At 41.2% G+C, this 23024-nt stretch overlaps 1 protein-coding gene across 3 annotated transcripts in view; it reads right to left on the bottom strand.

The window, feature by feature from the left end:
- Positions 1-347: 347 nt before the first annotated feature.
- LOC149287541 (armadillo repeat-containing protein 8) overlaps positions 348-23024 on the bottom strand; it is a 46485-nt gene continuing 23808 nt past the window's right edge. For all 3 annotated transcript variants that reach the window (XM_089492679.1, XM_089492681.1, XM_089492680.1), the window contains 10 exons: positions 16104-16186; positions 15405-15486; positions 14461-14547; positions 10197-10289; positions 9847-9996; positions 8329-8424; positions 4692-4787; positions 3686-3758; positions 2645-2738; positions 348-381 (listed from right to left, as the gene is read on the bottom strand). In XM_089492679.1, the coding sequence (XP_089348805.1) occupies positions 348-381; positions 2645-2738; positions 3686-3758; positions 4692-4787; positions 8329-8424; positions 9847-9996; positions 10197-10289; positions 14461-14547; positions 15405-15486; positions 16104-16186 (888 nt within the window). The remainder of the gene's footprint in view (positions 382-2644; positions 2739-3685; positions 3759-4691; positions 4788-8328; positions 8425-9846; positions 9997-10196; positions 10290-14460; positions 14548-15404; positions 15487-16103; positions 16187-23024) is intronic.

The raw sequence follows: 23024 nt of genomic DNA, 5'->3' as shown, positions 1-23024 counted from the left end.
ATTGTTCTGGTCTCTGAGTCGTCAGAGGTTTGTATAAGCAATATAAAATATAATGTGGGGTTGAGGTATTTAGCTACACGCAAATAGGTTGCAGCAATAGCATAAAAACAAATTAGCTCCGAAAAAAAATATGTTTGAAGAGAAAAATAATACTAAAAACTCTGAAAAAGATCTGAAAAGGTCTGCAAAGTAGTCCTTCCCGCTGTAGCAGCCTGTTTTTGTACGAGATGTTGCATGAAGCATACAAAGTCCAAGGTGCACACACTTCTAATGAAACATTTCTTGTCCACAGGTGATGTGAGAGGTTTGGGGTGAAATCAGGGGTAAGGAGTTGCACCTTCAAAAGATCATGCAAAGTACTGCTGAAGTGCTGTTTTTGCCCTGGGGAAACAAGTATGACATTAGGGTTACTGATGAACACTACCATAAATTAAAATAATTATTGTAAACAAGAGTTTTGTTAATCGCAGGTGTTTTTTTTACAGTAGTGAGAATAAAACCGAAAAACCTACATTCATTATATATTGTGAAAATACTACAGTCAGAATTATGATGTGTGGGAAAAAATAATATGCCTCTCAACAAAAAGAGGATAATTTTTCTTTACTAAGACTTACGTAACTAATTATTTACTAGGTGAGCCATTTAACCCCTTATCTACCAATGACGTGCCAGGCACATCATGGAAAAACGGTCAGCTAATGGCCAATGACATCTCTGGCACATCATGGCATTAAATAAGCTTAGAAAACAATCAAAGGTCATTTTGGTGGTGTTGTAATCCCTTGATGTCAAAGCATCAAAGTCAGCCATATTGTATATGTGTATATACACACAATATGGCAGTGGATGCCTGAGAGCTTAGGGGCGACCAACTATGCTGCTGAAATGCTTCGACAGCGAGGTATTCAGCGACACTGAAAACCCACCCCAAGATAAACTGTGGCTGCTTTGGATGGAAGTGCCCATTAAAAAATATACCAGTTTCCAAGAGGAATGCTCCCTTTGCTTGTTAAACATAGGTACAGCACTCAACTATGCAAGTCAATGGAGCCCTGCTTTCTAATCACAATGTGATTAGTAAAATATATAAAGAAATGAGTGCAAAAATATATATAAGAAAGGGAGCATTTATTTTTATGAGCAAGTGCTAAAAGTAGTGTTGCGTCTTTCCAAAACTCCTGGCATTTGAAATACCCTGGGGTATCTAGTTTGCAAAAATGTATGGTTGGAAGGGGTAAATTGAATTGGCTGGGTTCAAAGGTGTCCCAAATAGGGCATGGGGCAGACTGACCAGATGTCAAAAATAAAAAAAAGATGTATACCTCCCAAATGGGGCCTTTTAGCCCCCAAACACCACAACAACACATGGGTAACATATTGGGGTGTTTGACAGTGACATATGCCAAGAGCTGTAAATTCATACCTAAAGTACAATGTGTGTAAGCCCCCCCCCCCCAAAAAAAAAAAATGACTACCACAAACGTAATGCATAGAGATCCTCTATTTGAAATACACTAGGATTATGTAGTTTTAAAAAAAAAAAAATATGGTTTGATGGGGTACATTGAATTAATGTCTGGAGGCAGGATGACCAGGTGTCAAAATTCCAAGTTAAAAAACTGAAATGCGCATTTCCTAAATGTGACCTTTAAGCCCCCAAATAACCTGACAATCTCATGCATGCGTGGTATCACTGTACACAGGAGAGGTTGCTGAACACATATTGCATTGTTGTTTTGAAGTGACATATACCAGGAACTTTAAATTTATATCTGTAACACAATTACTATCATAAACTTTGATAAAGGCTTGTAGTAGAATTGGTGTATGAAAAGTGTTGAAATACTCTGGGTGTTTTTAAAAATATATGGTTTGGTGGGGTAAATTGGATTGGCTGGCTTCAAATATGTCCCACATAAAACATTGGAATGGGATTACTAGATTTGTAAAAAATAAAACTTGGCCCTATAACTTAAAAAAATCAAAAACATAAAACCATTGGCCATTTTTAAACTCAATATCAGAATCTATTTAGCAGTTTTTTTAATTAGCTTTTGTAGATTTTTCCAAAAATTTTTTTTGCAATTTTTCACCATAGTAAATAAGATGATATGATCAAAATAACATTATCTAGAGGAAGCCTTTCTTGTTTTGAAAAAGATAGCTTATTAAATGCCATGACATGCCAGGCGTGTCATCGATCGTTAACTGACAGCTTTTCCATGACATGATGGCCCATCATTGGTCATTAGGGGGTTTAATGTGGAGTTGTGCCCTCCTCCCCCTTGTGTCTACAAAGGCCTGCACTCTTCTGGGAAGGTTTTGCACAATATTTTGAAGTGTGTCTGTGGGAATCTATACCAATTCACCCATTCACCCAAAAGAGCATTTGTGAGGTCGGCACTGATGTTGAAAAATATGGTTGCCTTTACCACCCCCCAACACACACACACACACACTCTCACATAGAGCAGGTCTTCACCTGCTTGCACCTACTCTGTGTTGCATCCTACTACCACGGCGTCCCCTAAAGCATGTTACGCGACACCATTTAGCACCTAGGTTACACTTGTGGCATCACCTTAGTGCACGCCATGGGACATTGCTCTAAACCACAGAGACCAATTTGGGATCTACTCACTTGTCACATAGGTTAGGATCTGCTGACTGACTAAGTTTGTGAAGGATGTCCACAATTCCAATTTCTCGTAGCTTATCCTGACGTTCTTGTGAACCTTGGGATTTAAAGTTTCGGTTATTTGACTTGTAAAACAGAAGAGAAATGGTTATCTCCTGCTTTACAGATATTAATGTTATTGAACTTGACAATTGTTTTATAAACCATACCCCCACAGGCACATTAAGCATTATCGATAAGTCCTTTGGTGAAAGGAGGTTGTTGAATTGTTTCCTCTTTTCAAAGAAATTATAAAAAAGGCAACCAAATTCTAAACTACATGTAAATACAGATACTTTAAATTGTAACAGAGAAAAAAAGTTTATAAGCTATGGAGCATGAACCAAAAGATAATTTGTTCCTTGAAGTCTTTAAGGTAGGTATATAACACAATAGAATAGGTCTTTGAGCAAAGACAAAAAAAGGAAAGAGTAACTTGGTTAAATGGCCCTTATCAGTCTTCAAAAACCTGGTATTATCTAGTTTTGTTAATAAGACTCCCATTCTCTGCAGACCTGGGGGCTTCCCTTGTCAGTCATGTAATATTGTGTGTGATTTTCCCAGCTCAAACACCACACTTGTGGCAATGTTAAATAAAGCCTTTCATCTATAGGGACTTTCACTAGTCAGAAAATACAACTGGATGATTAACACCAAGCCATTCCATTGTTCACCACAGGCAGTATGATATAGGTTTTGTCTAGTAGACTAGTCTTAATATAACACAGCTAGAACACATACAAATGGCAAATATTTGCCTGCCAACATTATATGATGCAAAAGCTAGATATTTTTAAAAACATATTTTTAATAGGATACTAATAATGAAAGAAATGGTCAGGATAGGATAACAGTGAGCGGTAAGGCAATCTCAAATCACAATTCTTACTACTTTTCTCAACAAAAGATAACTGTAGGAAGCACTGTTCATTTATTTTTTTAAATATACCCCTCCTGTGAGGTATCGTTAATAGACAATGAAATATATACAGAAAGTTTTCTTACCTTCCTCTTCATTCCATGTGAGGTTTGCTATACAGAACATTGCAGCCAGCTGCAGCTTCAAATTAGAATGACCCTGCATGTGGAGACGAGAGAGAAGTGCAAGTTCACGGAAAATGTTTCTTTATCACTGATGGGGCTCCAGATATTAGAAGAAACAAGTTCACCAAATGATCATAACAATGAATGTCTTATATGGCCAACAATCATATTCACATCTGTGTGAAACTTCCTACACATCACAGAGTGTCAAGAGTATTTTTTATATTAAACTGGATATGAAAATACAGACACCATGAGAGGAAATGTGATTGGGGGTTTGACTGCCAAAGAGGGAATCTCCCTCTGAAAGACAAACAACTGTCTCTCGAACATGATCTGCCCATTTCACAAATCATACATTCCACAGAATTCAATGCAGGGAAACCATAACAGAAAAGGACAGGTCAGAAGTATCAGAAAAATGTATGAAACACCACATATGAACACAGGTATTGTTCCATTTATTGTCCACTCCCCATAAAAAATAATAATCCATGACTCTAGATTTTAACCTTGCATCTACATTAAAGTGGGTTCTGTAACTCCTGTATTTCACAATTCAGTACATTTACTTTGCGTGTACACACTGTGTACATTATGGGAACTTTTCTCGTGATCGTTATTATTCTAATACTGTAAGGTTGTCCCATTTCCTTTTTTAGGCTGCTGGTTGTTCTTGATTGGTTCAAAAAGTTTTAATAGTACTGGTATGGATAATAAAGCTCATTCGCTAACAGAAAGGCTAAGTAAGATTCTTAACCCTTTGCAGTGTGTTGCTTACCCCTCTATCACTTGAAGGGTTCAAATGAACATAAGACAAAAACATGCTTACCAAACATAAAACTGGTGCATGCTTGAGGCATATTCTTTTTCTGATATAAAAAAATACCAAGACAAATAGAAAAAAAGCAGATGCCCCTGAACACAGGAACATGTTAACCATATGCAAATCTTAATATTTCCATACCACATAATATTTGATTTTCTGCAAAATGTCATCATTTGTCATGATGAGGTCTTTTGCTGTTGTTCCATCTGCTATGTTGGCGAGAATGCATAAAGTCTAAGGGAGACATAACACCAATTAGGTTTTGCTTTAAACACCTCTATACAATGCATTACTATTCTGGGCTGATTTCACAATATGTTTATCACATATAAAACATTGGGTTTTTACGTGGGTGTAAAACATACATTCATGTTATACCCTAAATAGATACATGCTGTCAGGATTCAGCCCCAGCCCTGCAAACGGTCAGGCATGGCTGCCCCTTTAAGAGGACTGCCTGGAGTTGAACTCCTCTCCACAGCTTGCTGTTTTGTTTACTTGTGTGTCTGTATCTTATGTACTTTTGGCCTCTTTCCCTTATTCATCTGAGAATCTCGGTTCCTCTCTCCTCATTTCCCATTTGAGATATCCTATCCTTGTTTAAAGGAGAAGCATCTGAGGATCTCGGCTCCTCACTCCATCCCCTGTGCTCCTTGTACATCTTGTCTGGTTATGTTTATTGGATTAACCCCTTTTGGTTGCTACCCGTCCCAGACCCTTTAGGATTTTTACCTGGACTATTCTAACTTTGTACTTCCCAGCAGTCTGTATACTTGATATGCCTCCTACTCTGCTACTTATGGTGAGATGTATCTGCTTTGTTTAATATACCTATATTCAGACATTCAACTTTTGTCTCATTCGTGAAGTGTGTGTCTATTACTGTGTGCGTTCTTACACTCCTGATCCCTGGACTCCAACATCCAGTAATGGCTGAGATATGATGAGCCTGACATATGCAAACTTATCTCGAGAAAAAGCAGGCAACCTTATACAGTTATAGTTAAGGTTGACAATGATTACCGTATTTGCTTAACTATAAGACAAGGTTTTAACCGGTCTTATATTCGGACCTCTATTTGAGGTCTGACTATAAGACTAGGGCTGCAACTAACGATTATTTTAATAATCGATTAGTTGGCCGATTATTTTTTCGATTAATCGATTAATCGGATAAAAAAAATTAAAAAAAAATTCAATTTAAAATAATGTAATAAAAAACGTACAATTTACACTTTCAACTCTTTATCACAATGGCCTCTCTCTATTCACCTTCTTATTTTACTGACATAATAAAAGCTACAAGAACCCAAACACAGTGTTTCTCAAACTAAGTTTTAATACAAAGTTATTAGTAAATATTAATTCATATGTTAACTATTTTTCATATTTAATAAAAACTATGAGAAAAAAGCCTTGTTTAAATTTTTTTTTTTACCAAACTGCCCCCGGTTATGCACATCTGACCCCCAGCTTGCCACTCTGCCCCCATATATGCCTTATACCTCTTATATGCCAGTGATATGCAACTGAGCCCCCTGATATACCTTTTACCCCCAGATATGTTTTATGCCCCCCTGATATGCCTTATACCCCCTATATGCCCTGAAATTCATAATACCCCCCATACACCACTATAACTCACCAATACACGACTCTGGCTCCTCCCCCTCCCATACACCACTCTGGCTCCTCCCCCTCCCATACACCACTCTGGCTCCTCCCCCTCCCATATACCACTTTGCCCCCTCCCATACTCCACTCTGGCTCCTCCCCCTCCCATACACCACTCTGCCTCCTCCCCCTCCCATACACCACTCTGCCTCCTCCCCCTCCCATACACCACTTTGGCCCCTCCCCCTCCCATACATCACTTTGCCTCCTCCCCCCTCCCATACTCCACTCTGCCTCCTCCCCCCTCCCATACTTCACTCTGCCTCCTCCCCCCTCCCATACTTCAATCTGCCTCCTCCCCCCTCCCATACTCCACTCTGCCTCCTGTCAGCCACGGAGGTTCACAAGACACCAGGGAGCCGGGTAGAGAGGCAGAGTGCCGTATGGGAGAGGGAGGAGCCAGAGTGGTGTATGGGAGGGTGGCTTCCATACACCCCTCTGACTCCTCCCCCCTCCCATACACCGCTCTGCCTCTCTACCCAGCTCCGTTACTGACAGGAACTTTCACTGAAGCTTCATAGAAGCCTCAGCGTAAGTGAAGGTGAGTAACGGAGGCTGTCTGTGCGATGCAGACCCCCACCGACTGACAGAGAGGATGATTCTCTGTCAGCCGGTGGGGGTGTAAACGATGCGCACAGACAGCCTCCGTTACTGCCCTTCACTTACGCTGAGGCTTCTATGAAATCAGTAACTGAGCCGGGTAGAGAGGCAGAGTGATGTATGGGAGGGGGGAGGAGTCAGAGGGGTGTATGGGAGGGGGAGAGAGACGGAAGTGAGAGACCGGTCGACAGTGAGGGGAATCCAGGTCTCCTGCAGCATTGCGGGGGATCTGGATTCTAGTGTTATAATCCAATCTCTGTTTGAAGTCGGATTATAATTTTTCTAATCGATAAAAATCGATTCGATTAATCGATAATGAAAACCGTTGACGATTTTCATTATCGATTTTATCGATTAGTTGTTTCAGCCCTATATAAGACTAACATCCAGATCCCCCGCAGCGCTGCAGGGGACCTGGATCCTCCTCTTTGGCAGCTGGTGAACACCTGCGCGCACTTCCTCATGGGCTTCTATGATGGAGCGCCGGCATGACATGACTTTCCGGTGCTGCATCATAGAAGCCCCGGCAAAAGTGCCGGCCAGCAGCAACAGAGGTTGTCTGCATGCACCGCGCAGACAACCGCCGGCTGCCAGAGAGGAGGATACCACGCAGCGCTGCAGGGGACCTGGATCCTCCTGTCTGGCAGCCGGTGAACGTCTGCGAGCACTTCTGCTGGGGCTTCTATGACGGAGCGCCGGCGTGACATGGCCTTCCGGTGCTCCATTATAGAAGCTCCGGCGGAAGTGCCAGCAGGGGACCTGGAGCGCCGGGTATGACATGACCTTACGGTACTCATACGTAGTCATAGAAGCCCTGGTGGAAGTGCCGGGTAACAGTGGAGGTTGTCTACGTCCATCGGCTACCCCCAATAGAGGGAGTCTTGTGGGACAAGCATGGGGGGAGCACAGTGTCATATGGGGGTTTAAGGCATATCTGGGGGGCAGGTTGGCAAATAAAAGGAAAAAAAATGCATTTTTCTCAATTATAATTTTTATTAAATATGAAAAAATAGTTTACGTGTGATTATTTACTAGTAAAAAAAAATTCCTATAGGGTAGTCTTATATACAGGCTTTTTCCCCTAAATTAATATTCAAATTTTGGGGGTCGTCTTAAAATCAGGGTCATCTTATAATTGAGCAAATACTGTATATTTAAAAAATGGTATGATGAGAATTGAAACATGTGCAAGGACAAGACTGACAAGATAAAATGTCTAAATATTATATACAGGAAATGTAGAAATGAGGAAAGGGCTGGAAAGGTCATTGTGCAGCAAGAATCCATGAGCAGCGAGGATGTTCTATGGGCGGTTTGTATGGATTTATGTAGGAGTGTTTTGTATGCATTACAAAATGTAGTCTGCATTTGGTATGCCATAATTGTTTCTGCCTCTTGGCACTGAGAAATTACATGTTCCTGGTCCAGTGTTTAATGCCATAACTAATGAGAATGCCCCTGTGACATGCAGTCTCCCTCTGGCTGTCTAGTTTTATCTTACCTGCTCCTTGACCTCAATGTTATGCTCCCCTTCAAGGATGAAGGTCACTGCCTGCATGATCTGTTTCCCATGGGTGCTCATTATCTGGTCTATGTGCTTCCAGTGCAAATAGAAGGAGACACACAAAGGATTAGTTGAGAAGGAATGCCAGAAGGCCGACGAAATTGTGTGTTTTTGTAACAGAAGCTTCAAGTCCGACATATTCGTAGAAAACATTGTTTGTAATTTTAGCATCGTATAAAGGATCCAAATCCTTCTACATATGGAGACACACTCACAATCAGGTGGAGCCTTGGGGCAACACTGTTAAAAGGGCCAGCTGCAGGATATATTTTGTATAAAACACATGCATACAAAGAGTGCATTATTTAGTATCTGGCTAGTCAGCAGGGTTACTACATTTCCCTATTCTGAGATTTTATTTTTTATTTGCCCATAGGCTGTCACAGTACAATTCAGTTGTGACTCATGCCCCTGGAATCATATTTAAGGGGACAGGAAGAAAACCAAAGACAAGGTTTGGGGTCTTTGCTCCCATTAAGCTGCATGAAATGTATTAAAGCTAAGTAATTTACACACTTAACTAAGTACCCATTAGACAAGACTGAATAAAAATAAAGGTTTGTGTATCCTTGTGTTGCTATGCTGATACACATAGCTACACAAACGCATAATGCATGCATAAAACGCACACATCACATGCCTTCATCCAGAAATATCCCACATGAAGACACACACAATTCTATTCACTAAAGGGATAGTTTGGTTTCAACTCTCTATAGTAATGGCAGGTGTCTCCAGTAAGAAGGGCAGAGCTATATAATGCTGAACTGAATGGATGAGGAGACTTGGAAGAAATGCTACTGATTGCAATGCATTACACAGGGCAGCCAATATCTTCCTGGTGGATATGCTCACTGGAGTTGATCTTCATAATGCCCATGGAAATCAAAAAGATGTTTCCTGCAAACTTTTGTTTTAGTGAATAATGCCCACTGATTGCCATAAACACCAATCAAAGCTCCTACCAGCACTGTATCTCTTTTGCTGTAGCGACAACTTCCTTGCAGGTGATCCTGACAAATTTGCTGAGCCTTTTGTAGCATTTTCTACAGCCGCTACACAACTTCCACTCTTGCTGACTAGAAAGAGCTTCTTACTGGCTGACCCTGTCACATTATAGAAAGTAGAAATACAATTCTGCCACCATTAATCATACTACAGAATTTGAGTGTCTAGCTCTCAGCAAATACTCATGCTGCAAGAGAGGGGCTCCATGCATCTTGTAGGCTCTATTCTGGGCCCCTCACACCACTCATCCTGCACTGCAGGATGTGGGCATCCCTTGCCACTAGGGGCCCTGTGGCAAATGCCACTTTTAGCCCATTGTTAATCCACCCCCAGAGACAGAAGCAACCTGATACATAGTAGTGCAGGTCAGAAATCTAAAAAGAAAAACACCACATTTGTTTGTGTGTTACGTGGAATTAACCTTATGCAGACCTGTGCCGCACTTACTGGTCTTGTTGAAAGTAGGTTTCGGAGAAGACCTAATGTTTTCATCAATACATTGACATCTGAATCGGACAGCAGTCTGAACAGCTGCTCAGTGCTTAAACCCCTCAAAATGTCAGACTTTATCTTCTGATCAGCCTGAAAAGCCATATTCTATGAAGATAAAATACACAAATTTAGAAACACTCAAATTGATTTAACAAACTAGTTAAATATTACTTGGACTGCAAATCTGCACACGTTAGAAAGTGACTGTTAATTTCTCACTTGAAGAAAAGCATTTTATTTATCCTCAAAATGATTAAACTCAAACAGAATAAAACAAAGATGCTGTAAAACAGTAGAATACTCACCATAAGAGCCCAGATCCCATTGACTCTAAGAGCAGGATTTTCACTCACAGTCAGACTACACAGAAGTTCCACTGCCCCGGATTCTAGAATTGGCTAAGAGAGGCAATCCATGTAAATATAAGCAGTGGTGCCGATCGTGGCGTTGCCGAATGCCTCGAGGTCGAGGCATTACAGCAACGCCATTTGGGTGAAAAAAAAATAAAATCGATCACGGTTCGATTTTTTTCACCTGTTTTAACAAATGACGGTCCTGGCACGTCATTTGTCGTAAACGACTTGTTTTTCCGTGACGTGCCCGGACCGGCAATTGTTACCAAGGGGTTAAACAATACATACACAATATTGGACCTGTTGGGCAACAGTACATTTGGTAACATGTAGGGAGCTATTGGTAATTTTATAGACAGGAGGCTTCATATTTTGCATATCCTTCTTTACTGATTAACCTCCAGCAGCAAAGGAGTAAACAATAACAGGAAACAACCAATCAAAAGCAAGCAGCACAATATATCAGTCCCAGAGCCCAGCCATTCCTCCTCTTTCGTTGCCGCTTAGCATCCAATGACATACTTACATTTTTCTTTGGCATTTTATTATTATTCTAATATTTGGTCATAGTCTCTCTTATTTTGACCTATTTTCTCAATTTATTTAGTCTTTCACGTAATTGCACCTTTATTTTCCATTATTTGGATTTGCTAATTTTCTGCTGTTTGGTGTATTGTTCCTATTATTATTGTGTTTCCGTTACTCATATGCGTGCCTGTCCTCAGGGTTTTGGCCTCTCTGCGCGACACGGATCTTTTTGCCCGCTCACCTCCGCGTGGTGTTTTTTTTCTCTCCGCGCGGATAGATCTTTCATCTCTCCATCATGCCGCATGGTCTTCGTTTCTCAGGATCGCGCAGCACTGACCAGTACTGCCGGACAATCATCTGTCCATTCGGGCGGAATACCTTCCCGGAAAGACAATCTGGTGGCGGACCGGTTCTCCCACTACTGGAGGGATGCACGCGATTGGTGCCTCCTTCCGTGCGTTTTTCGTGCCCTTGACCGACATCGGGGTCCTCTTCCCGTCCAAGTCGAATCGCCAGACCGATGCCTTCTTCGGCTGGCTGCCGGACCCACTATACCTGGTAGTGGACGTTTTCCTGCAGTCGTGGCCGCCCAGTAGTGCCTACGCCCTCCTCTCCATTGTCTCGGCAGACAGGGTGTTACGGTTCTAACCGGTGCGGGGAACTCTGATCTCTGACAGCCGGGGAAGGTCTGCGCGATGGACGCAGACAACCCCCGCTGCTAGCCACACCTCCTTCCTGCTGCAGCGGAAGTTGTCTACATCTACACGCTGCCCCAGCTACACACCGGGGACTCAGAAGTACCGGTAAGTGGGGCGGGGGGGGGGGGGGACAGGAGGATCCACGTCCCCTGCAGCTGCGGGGGATCTGGATCTTAGTCGTCTCATAGTCAGACCTATTTGAGGTCTGATTATAAAACGGCCCCGATTATAAGACAAGGGGTATTTTTCAGAACATTTGCTCTGAAAAAAACCTCGTCTTATAATCAAGCAAATACGGTACATTTTCAGTAGGAACATAAGTAGTAATCAAGAAAAAGGTCCTCAAAATATCAAAAATGCTTACCCATGCTCCACTTCCCCTACGCCGTTTCGGTTCTCCTTTTTCAAGGGGTATGCTACCATAATCCCTCCATATGCTCAGATTAGTCCTTTGAAAAACTCTGTTGTCTATATTATGAGATATACTATATGTTTTTATAACTCGATTGATTTTCTGTACAATAAAATTATTTATTTTTATAAAAAACAAGGGCTTGTGTAGAACTCTATTTCACATATACACTGTGTATACCCCCCTCGTTTTGCACATCAGACCCCCCCTCGTTTTGCACATCGGACCCCCCCTCCCTCGTTTTGCACATCGGACCCCCCCTCCCTCGTTTTGCACATCGGACCCCCCCTCGTTTTGCACATCAGACCCCCCCTCGTTTTGCACATCAGTCCCCCCCCCCCTCGTTCTTCACATCTCTTACCTTTCTCTTCTTTCTTTCTGCTTTCTCTTCTTCCTTTCTGCTTTCTCTTCCTCCTTTCCTTCTGGTTTGCCGCTCACTCTCAGTGCAGTGCGGCTGCGCACAGCTGTTTATGCTGAGCGCCGGGGCTGGGATATAAACGTCATATCCCATCCCCCGGCACTCAGTGACAGAGAGTGTCACATTAATGTTTGTCATACCTACCTGTCCGGCCGGGGTCCCACGGCGTTCCTCGCGCACGTCCCCCTCGTGTACCGACGTGCGCTCTACACGCACACGAGGGGGCGTGCATATCGAGCAGGCACGCCTCCCAGCCACTGACAGCCCTGATTGGGCTGCCGCAGCATGTCAGCGGCGATCGGAGAAACGATCCGCCGCTACATGCTCGCGGCACCCGACCAGTGCCTCTTCTGCCTGTGTGGCGCTTCCGCGTCGCTCGCGGCGGCAACACAAGCAGAGAGGACTTTGTGGTTGAGCCGCCGCAGGCATGCCGGCGGCGATCGAGTGCTCGATCGCCGCTGCATGTCCACGGAGGCTGTTTACATTACCTCCCCTGCCTGTGTGGCTCTTCCGCGTCATTTGCGACAGGCAGGAGGTTTTGTTTGGTTGCCATCGCGACGACGCTATTATTGCGCCGGTCGTGACGTCATCTTACCTGCTCTCCCGCCATTGGCTCTATTTAAACTTCCTGGTCCTATGTTTCCTTGCCCGTTCAACGAGTCCATGTTATTGTTCTCAGGGTGTTTGTGTTGCTCTTGCTTTCTGATTGATATCCACGTGTACCAGACCTCGGCTTTCGTTCTTCTGACCTTGATCCTGTGCTGCCCGTCCCGACCTCGGCTACTGTTCTTTGACTTCGTTCCTGTGCTGCCTGCCCCGACCCCGGCTATTGTTCTTTGACTACGCTCCTGTGCTGCCTGCCTTGATCCCGGCTTGTTTATCGGATATTCTCACCATTCCTGCATTGTGGGTCCATCACCTGTGGTGCCTGATCCGACGTAACAATGTTGGACTGGTTAGGGAAATCTGTGATCTCCCCAACCAGTCCTGCACGCTGCAGCTGCTGATCGGGCAGCTGTGCACCGAGGGCACTCGCCTCACTTACAGCCCTGGGGGGGGATTTCTCTATTAATCGGTCCCCCCACATGATTTCCTTGGGGGGATCCATCCCCCCCCGGTTCCTACGCCCGTGGTGTGCACATCACTTGTACTGGCTGACCTGGCATGATAGGAGTGTGATTGCTAACAGCAATCACAGCAAGCACAGTCCCATCATGCCTAGGTTCCAGCATTTACTGGTTGGATCTGTAAGTGCTGGAACCTAGGCATGATGGGACTGTGATTGCTGTTAGCAATCACACTCCTATCATGTCAAGTCATATTGCTAATTTTTTTTGTCCAATTGTGGTGTGTTACCTACTTTTATTAAAAATTCAAGTTTTTATTATTATTTTTAAAGGTGGGGGGTCATTTTCTATTGAACCGTGAATGTTTTGGTAAAGAATTTTCATTTTGGTGCATCCCTAGAATAAATAGAACTATTTCGTTTTTAATTACCCTGAATCCTGAATTTGTAGTCACAAAACTTTCTAGGCCCAGAAATCAGTGAGAGGAAAAATAAAGGGTTTGTGTTATTTACTCTATTTTAATCTGCATATTTTATTAAAGGCCATATTTTCTCACAGTGAAAAATGAGTGCGGCCCGCGCACGTATACAATTCTGATGAAGTGGCCCACTTAAGAAAAAACTTGGACGCCCCTGATTTAAAGGATGAAGCAACAGTACATTGCTCGTCAAGCCCAGCTTGTTAGTTTCATAACAAATTCATAAAATCTAGAATGTACCATGACAATTATTGGACAGTGTAATGCAATTTTCATGGGAAATATAAATTTGTATCCTCTCTTTATTATAAATATTAAATATCAAGCTGCTTTCCGGCTTTCCAACACGCAAATGACTGTGGTTTCGTTCAGATAGCATTTACAATTTTTTTTTGTCTGACAGCTCTCATTATCAAGAAATCCAGTCTCCTATTATGAAAGATGCATTTTTTAAACAATATAATTGTTTTATTCTAGAAGATGCATAACCCCCTCCAACTTCAAGCAAACCAGAATTGAAACACCACTTGATACAATGGCTAGTTGACGGGAAAAAGAGAAACACGTATTTAATAATAAACACAATAAACACAACTATTGTTTCAAGATCCTAACCTCTTTACTGGGTGAGAACTCTAGAAGAAGATTGCATAATGTTGAAGAAGCTACCACAAGGATGTCATCTGGGGCATTCTGCAACACCTAAAATATAAGCAAGCAAGAAAAGGCTTGTTTGCAAAAACATTCGCCAAAAAAAAAAAAAAAAAAAGCATAATGCCAACCTTTTACCAATAACATTTTGAGTGAAGGTATACAGCAGTTAAAATCAATCTTTCAATGATGGTTCAAAGAAAAGAACAGATATAAAAATCCCAAATCTGTATGAAAAGTTCTCTTTGACATGCATTAGTATACGTTACAAGGAAGGTTCTAAACATATGCTAAATTAAGTAAGCAAGATATAAATATATATTTTAGTCCATCATCAATTTATGCTACCACGACTTTCTCTAGGTTTAAATGGTAGACAAATTCAGAAAAGAGGACATCTTCATAATTATAATATTTGTTAGGCTAAATACAAAGTAGCCAGAATTACAAAAACAACACAAAAACCAATAATAATTCAGTTATGCACTGCACTCGGGTATATTCTAAAATATGGATTCTCAGTCATAACAATTATTTCAATCTGCCAAGTCCTGCACTATAATAGAAGTGTAGTAGATGTATAGTGTTCAAAGAAAACACTTTGAACTGTACTGTTATTACAGGATATCCCTATCCCCAGAGCCGTAACTAGAGATTTAGGTGCCTCGGCAAAGGTCAGAGGTTGCATCCCAGTCTGATGTTACATCAGCTTCCAGAAGCAGTGGGAAGCACAATGAGATGCAGGGACACTGCCATAGGGCACCCCTGGAACAGGTGCCCCTCTTGCCCCATGGAAGTTACAGCCTTGTCTATTCTCCAGATATACATTAGAGTAGATCCCTAGTAACAGGATTCACACATAAAAATACATAAAATTTACAGCTCTAAAGGAAATATTGAGGAGTTACCTTCATTAAGGGTTTCCACACTGCATGATCTTGAAAACTTGTCCTGAGCTGCTGGACAGATCTAGACAAACTGTGTAAACATCTGAGAAAATATACAAGAAGGAGGAGAGGATATTTTGTGGAAATATATTGTTAATGTTAACATTTCTTTACTTGGATGTCCAGCCATCTCTGGATGGATAGATTAGAATAGGCACAAATTAAGGAGAGAAACTGGTTACCAAATGTAAGGATTAAAAGTGTAGTTTATATGTGTAATTCCTACTACACTAATATAAAAGCAAATATAAATTTCCAACACCACATAAACCCTTTTTCCAAAGATGTTATTTCAGTGCAGCAATAAGACATAATTACACAAGCTGTGGAGAGCTGGCAAGGGGGGGCTCTGATATGAAAAATTTGGGCCATTAGCAGTAGCCATAATTTAGAGTGTCTAGATTAACACGGGTTTTATATGTATCTTTTCTGTGCTTCTTTTATAGGACAACTAATCTAGGAATCCCACTTTTTGTGATGTTAGGTTGTATCCTAAAGATGTCTGCTTTCAAGTGGGCCACTTGGATGGGTTTCCCATAAATCCAGTGATGCCAGATTGCCTCTGTAAAGTGAGCAATGGTCTCTTTAAATTTGGTTTCTTAATCTAAAACATCAAGATTGAGAGACGTTAACGAGTAAGACTAGAAGATAAATGCATACCTGACTGCAGCTAACCGCACCTTAATACTAGCCTCCGATAAGCCACTGACAATCCTGTCCATCATATGTTCAGCTTCAATGATCTAGAGAGAGGGATTAATGCAACATAAATAACCTCCAGAGTTTATATGAGTTTTCAAGATTCTCACTTATACCAACAGTAATAATGTACATTTCTTATACTGATGAAAAACCCACTAAAATTCCATATAATAATGACATGTCAAAACCACCCTCAAAAGAAAACCTTTGCGAATGGTAGAAGTAAAAGCCACTGCCGGCTTGGTATACACAGATCAGCCACAGCATAACCACCTGCCTTATATTGTGTAGGTTTTTGCCTCCAAAATAGCCCTGACCCGTCCAGGCATGGACTAAACTAGACCTCTGAAGGGATGCTATCGGGCACCAAGACGTTAGCAGCAGGTCCTTCCAAGTCCTGCAAAGTGGGGCCTTCATGGGTGCATCATGGTGCCATGTGTTCTCCAGGTAAGCGACGCACACGCACCAAGCCATCCATGTGATGTAAAAGAAAACATGATTTATCAGACCAGGCCACCCTCTTCTATTGCTCCGTGGTCCAGTTCTTATGCTCACATGACCACTGCCAAGTGCCTACAATGGGCACGGGGCACCCTGTCTGGTCTGCGGCTTCGCAGTCCCATATGATCCATTGATCACACTATTTAAATAGCCGATTTTGCACCTGATTCGTAGCTTTTAAGTAAGCGCTAATGTAAGCGCAAATTTATTTATTTTTAGCCAAAAAAACTGTACACAGTTTTTCCTTCATCTATCTGCTCTTTCAAGTACCGTATTTGCTCAATTATAAGACAAGGTTTTTTTCAGAGCAAATGCTCTGAAAAATACCCCTCATCTTATAATCGAGGTCGTCTTCTAATCAGACCTCAAAAAAATGTCCGCTGGGGCCAGGCTGCTTACCGGTGCTTTGGTCGGGAGCAGCGTCTCTTCTACTAGCAGCAGGAGAACAGGAAGCTACCAGAGTGTCACATAATTCTGCCTCCCCCCTCCTTGCTCGGGGGCGGGGCCAGAGAAGTTGCTCGCACAGCCGAGCCCCTGCAGAAGTCTTCGAGTGAGAGATCTGCAGTTCAGGTAAGGGGGTGGGGGAGGGTTTTTGAGCAAGTATGTGTGATTAATGGAATGAATGAGTATTTAAATGTTTGTGAATGAGTGTGTGTGTGATAGCATGGATGTGTAAGGGGGGTGGTGGTGGTGGTAGCATGGCATAGGGAGGCTGTACTCAGACTCCTATCATCCCCAGGTTCCAGCATGTACTGGCTGCCTTGGCTTGATAGGAGTGTGATTGCTGTTAGCAGTTATATATATATATATATACCTCCAGAAATGCCTTTTAACCCCCTATATGCCACTCTGCCCCATGATATGCATTTTAACCCCCTATATGCCACTCTGGCATATAGGGGGTTAAAAAGGCATATCATGGGGCAGAGTGGCATATAGGAGGGTATAAGACATTTCTGGAGGCAGAGTGGCATATAGAGGGTTAAAAGGCACATCATGGGGCAGAGTGGCAAATAGGGGGTATAAGACATTTCTGGGGGAAGAGTGGCAACCCTGGGAACAGGTTGGCAAATAAAAAAAATATATATTTTTCTCAATCATAGCTTTTATTAAATATGAAAAAATAGTTTACATGAATTAATATTTACTAGTAAACCTTTTTTTCTTATAGGGTAGTCTTATATTCAGGCTTTTTGTTTTTTTCCTAAATTAATATTTAGATTTTGGGGGGTCGTCTTATAATCAGGGTCGTCTTATAATCGAGCAAATACGGTAGTTCTAAAGCACTCTGGCAATGTATACAAAAAAATAGCATTAATAACAGTCTAGAATTTAGCATTCAAAATGCATTCAGGTAGCATTGTTTGCAACAAAACATTAATCCAAGCTTACGGTATTTTATGAAATGTGTAAGATTACCCTTTCAAATGAAACAAAAATATATTCCTTTGCTCAATTTAATTTTGATTCTTCAGTCTTTGTACCAGCAATGAACACAAATGTAACAGTCTTTCACCAGACTATTCAGAGCGCCAAGACTGCAAGTCTTTTTTAAAGTCGCTTCTGGTAATAGCTTTGCCCCAAAAGGCAGGAACCCAACAGATTAACCATTTCTGGATCAATCACAGATTCTAGCCTGATTATTATACTTCTCTCACACAAAGTGTGAAATTCCCCTCTGTAAATTAAACACAGCTGATTTGTAAACAGTACATCTAAAAAAACACAGATATTAAGTTACAATTACAAATTATCTTTATTAGGTAAATTGCCTTTAGGTAATGAGAGCTTGATACAGGAAGCGACGATAACATGCAAATACCATATTGTTTAAACAGTGAAACATTCTTCCCCTAACTACTAAAAAGCAAATGGTACCCTAAATCAGGGCTCGACAAATCCCAGGCGCCAGGTCGCCTAGATGTTTGTCAGCCTGTTACATTCACAGCCACTCCGAGCCCGCCCCCGAGCCTGAGATCACTCCAACGGAGTGATCCTGTAGGCTGAAAACGCGGTTGCAGGAAAACCAGCAATCGCGTTTTCAGCTGCCACAGGCAGCTTCAGGGAAGGGGGTTGAGTGTTGATTGGGTCCCCACACAAGTGAGAGCGACAGTGCAGTGTTAACCCCTTCAATGCCCCAACACCCCCCTGCTAAATATCAGGCAATGCTATGCTCCAATGAAACATCAGCATTGAAAGAGTAAAACAAAAAAAATATTTTTTTTTAAAAAAACAGCACTGACCTGAAAGTTCAGGGTGCAGGTCAAATGCTGTGATTTTAGTAAGTGGGCTGATGATGATCAGATCACTCCTGACCAACTGTTTGTTTTAAAAAAAAAAAATCCTGGCTCCTAACTTTTTTAGCTGGCGCCTAGATTCACAACAAATTTGTCAAGCCCTGCCCTAAATATATTTTTATGATGGCAAAGCTGAAATTTCCAACAATGCACCGTGTTAACGTATATAAATACATCCAAAAAAAGCTAGCGCCACAACTAGTAAAAAGTGGTCTAATATGAGAGTATAATTTGTAACAAATCCTCTGGCGATTAGCTCAAATATTATTTGTGTTGGTTGGTGAAATCAGCTCACCTTCTTTCCCTGTTATATTATTAGGTAACATACAAGTACCATAAATAAAAGTGCATTTGTGCAAGGAAATCCTATCAAACTCCTGTATTATTCTATAGATTTTACCCACAATCGTAAGGCTAGTTACAAACTTTAGCATAATTGTAGTCAAACATAAATCGAGAGGAGGTTAACACTAAAATAAATTACATTGTCTAATGCCAAACTGGAAAGGGTCACACACCACACAAATACATGTCAGTGACAGGCATTTAGTTTCTGAATTAAAGGGCTAATTAGAAGTTGTAAACACTGGTCACTGTGAAACTTGTTATGTACCCTTTCAGCTGGCAGTTCACCGACTCCAGAGTGCACAGTGGAAATATCTGAGAACTTCTGAGGAACACCACTGCATTACCTTCATCCACTGACAGGACCATGTCTGAAATACTCATCACTGGATGCACCAGGTCGGTGAATATCAAACAGTTAAACCTGGCTATCTCAGGAAGGAATGGAAAGGGTGTAAGTTGCTGAAGTTGTAAACTGCATGAAAGATGATAATTTCTCCTAAAGTGGAACATTTGCTCCAAGAATAATTGGAAAGTGTGTTAATACTGTGTTTACACTGCTAAATTAAATAAAAAGATCGAATTATGGCATTAGGACAGGACAGAGTCCTAAACTAAACATACTGAAATTAAACCATGTTCAAAAGCGAACCAAAAGTATTTAAAAATCATTTGATTGTGTTATTATTATTTATTGATTTATATAGTGTCATCATACTAAACAGCACAGTACAAGGGGTAAACAGCACATAACAATCTGGATGTACAGCATCCTGGTCAAACAAGCTTACAATCTAGAAGTATATGCTATGCTCCCTACAGTGCTAAAAAGGGCGCAGTATCATGCCTTAAGGCAAAATTTGCTATTTCCTCTCATTTTAGTAATATTAATTTGAAAGTTGTTCTTTCCATCAATCTAAATATATTTACTTCCATTATATAAGGCATCTCCATTCTCCCACAGACCCAGTAGCTGCCAAAGAATCCTTAAATGAACTGATTTTCTTCTTGAAGGGAATTAATCAGCTGAACATCAAACGTTTTGCAGTTTGGCATTTTATGGGATTTGCCATGACAAGTGTAATGAGCTAGAACAGATTCATCCCAAAACTTCCAAAAGATGTGTGGGTGCTCTATTTTATTGGATTTTTCTTACTTACAGGGCTTACATCATACTGTTTTGCATTGACATTTCTTTTGGTGTAGATTAGAATATTAATATATTTTAATCCTCTTGGATCTTCACAGTGATTTGCTGCTGTATTATCATTTTGTCCATCTGTTATATGTGCACAATCCTTGCTGTATGTAGTAAAAGAAAAATTCAGGGTCTACAGAACATCTCCAATTAAATTAATTCTAAATTAGCACTGGTTATATTTTATCCCAATTTAATAAAAAGTTAGTTATGTTTGCATCATCTGTGTCATTCTAAAATGAGAACAGCTCATGTCACGGTCAGGACTACTTGCCAAGCCATGACTGTGTGGAGGGCGTGGGCATGAAGGGGTTAATAGCACCAGGCCTCTGGATTTACTAACTTGACCCCTTAACAAGGCATAAGCTATACCAAATTAACCCCCAAATCCTGCCTGTATCCCCCCAGGTAGTCTGCCACCACTCACGATTTTGATACCGGATTCGTGAGAAATCCGAATTAGAACCTCTATCTCTATATATATATCAACCCACCCTGGGCAACCAACATATATATATATATATATATATATCCAGTAAAACGTAATAACAACAATATGGTAACGTGTTATCCTCTCTTAGGGTTCGTGGATATCAATACTAGAGCCCAAAGACAGACTTAGATTATGAATATTTTAATAACAAAAAGACAAAGATTACACAGTGCCAGAATTACAAAAACAAGACATACAAAATAAAAATAAAACAGCAAACAGTTCTTAAAAACAATAGGACTTAAACACAGGACCCTCACTCACGAGTTTCTCCAATAAGTAGGCCTGTGGGAACTCCTTAAGTCCAGATGGATTCTTACGATGTTGTTGCGATCAGAGTATATCATGGAGTTCTCCTTTGAGGTCGCTGCATTGTCCCTAAATCAGACTTTTGCAAGCAAACGCCCCTCTGACCACATGACTGATTATATGACACCATCCCCAAGAATTGGGTCCCATCTTTGATGTGCCAATAAGTTATGGTGGGGTAAAGGTGATGGAAACCCCTCCACTTAAGATAGGAATGGAATTCCTATAACTAAGGATCCTTATCAGTTAGGCCATGAATCACCACAGGGGTCCTTTGGGAAGATGACACCTCTAGCCAGAACAGATACAGAGGGCATGCACAAAAACACATTTACATCAACCTCAGATTAACTCATTGAATGCCTAAACAAAGAAACTAACCACCTCTGCTGGGTTACCCTTCCATGCATCCACTACGTTATATGAGTTAATCATGACAGCTCAATACACAATTTTAGCATTCTGTCTATTCATTAATCATAAAACGTTTCACTAAAACAAAAAAGGTACCCATAAGGATCCACTACTCTTGTTTACATTAAAAAGGGAAAAATATACCTGTAAATTACAAAAACACAAACTCGCCATCAGGCAATAGGGGCATGTTTACAAATATCCAGGAAGATATAAAAATGAAAGTGAAGTTCTGTTCTATGATGCAGATGATCAAACAATGCCTAAAGCAACATTAAAGGGAAAATGTCCCATGCTGTCTCACCAACAAAAAAAATCATATTCTTAAAAATGTTAAGAATGAACTTTTAGCAGACGTTGCATCCCCAGGGCAACGCTCTCTTTGTTGTATAACTGTCATGTCACTGACTGGACACGTAAAGCAGCCAATCAGTGGCAATAAAGCCCACCCACTGAAATAATGGGAGTGCTGTCTGCAGAAGCTGGTACGCATTTGATCCCCAAGGAAGTCTCAAAGGCCTAGTGCTAGAACACATCTGTTACAAGCCTAGGAGTTGGGCCAGAGAAAGAAGCAAATGCATAAGGGGTCTTCACCATCTAACTAATACATCTGCAAGGAGGGGGGCAACACATATATTTAAAGGGGTCACTCAGCTACCATATGTTGTCAAGTGAATAAATTTACCCCCAGTAATTAATTTAAAAAAAAAACCAAAAAAAAAACAGCTGTAAGAAAGCTAGTCAGAAAAAACATGGTAAAACTGCATTATGGCCTAAGAGGCTGACAAAAGATGTGGTCCAGATGGAAAACTTATTTGAGAAACTTTGAAAAAACTTTGGTCAGAAGCCAGCTAGAAAGTGACGTCTGTGAGTCTCAGGTATAACATATTATGACCACTAACAGGTGAAGTGAACACTGATAATCTTGTTATCATGGCACCTGTCAATGGGTGAGATATATTAAACAGCAAGTGAACATTTCGTCCTCAAAGCAGACGTGTTAGAAGCAGGAAAAATGGGCAAACGTAAGGATCTGAGCCATTTTGACAAGGGCCAAATTGTGATGGCTAGATGACTGGGTCAGAGCATCTCCCAAACTACTTATATATACCCCATTACAAAAGTTAGGGTGGGTAAAGGTGATGGAAAACCCTTCCACTTAAAATTAAAGGGGTAGTAGAAGCATTATTGAACACTCATCTACAGACACCAGACAAGCCAGAAGCCTTGTTTTTCCCCTCAGAAATATCATACTTTAAAGGGTTCCATGTATAAAGTGGATATAGATGCAAAAGGTGATCAGTGTTGACCTTATTTGCATG

This window comes from Sceloporus occidentalis, unplaced genomic scaffold (assembly GCF_023333645.1).
Source record: "Sceloporus occidentalis isolate IW3139 unplaced genomic scaffold, rSceOcc1.0.p SCAF_59, whole genome shotgun sequence".
Classification (NCBI taxonomy): domain Eukaryota; kingdom Metazoa; phylum Chordata; class Lepidosauria; order Squamata; family Phrynosomatidae; genus Sceloporus; species Sceloporus occidentalis.
The sequence above is the reverse complement of the archived record's forward strand: the minus strand, read 5'-3'. Positions and strand labels throughout refer to the sequence as shown.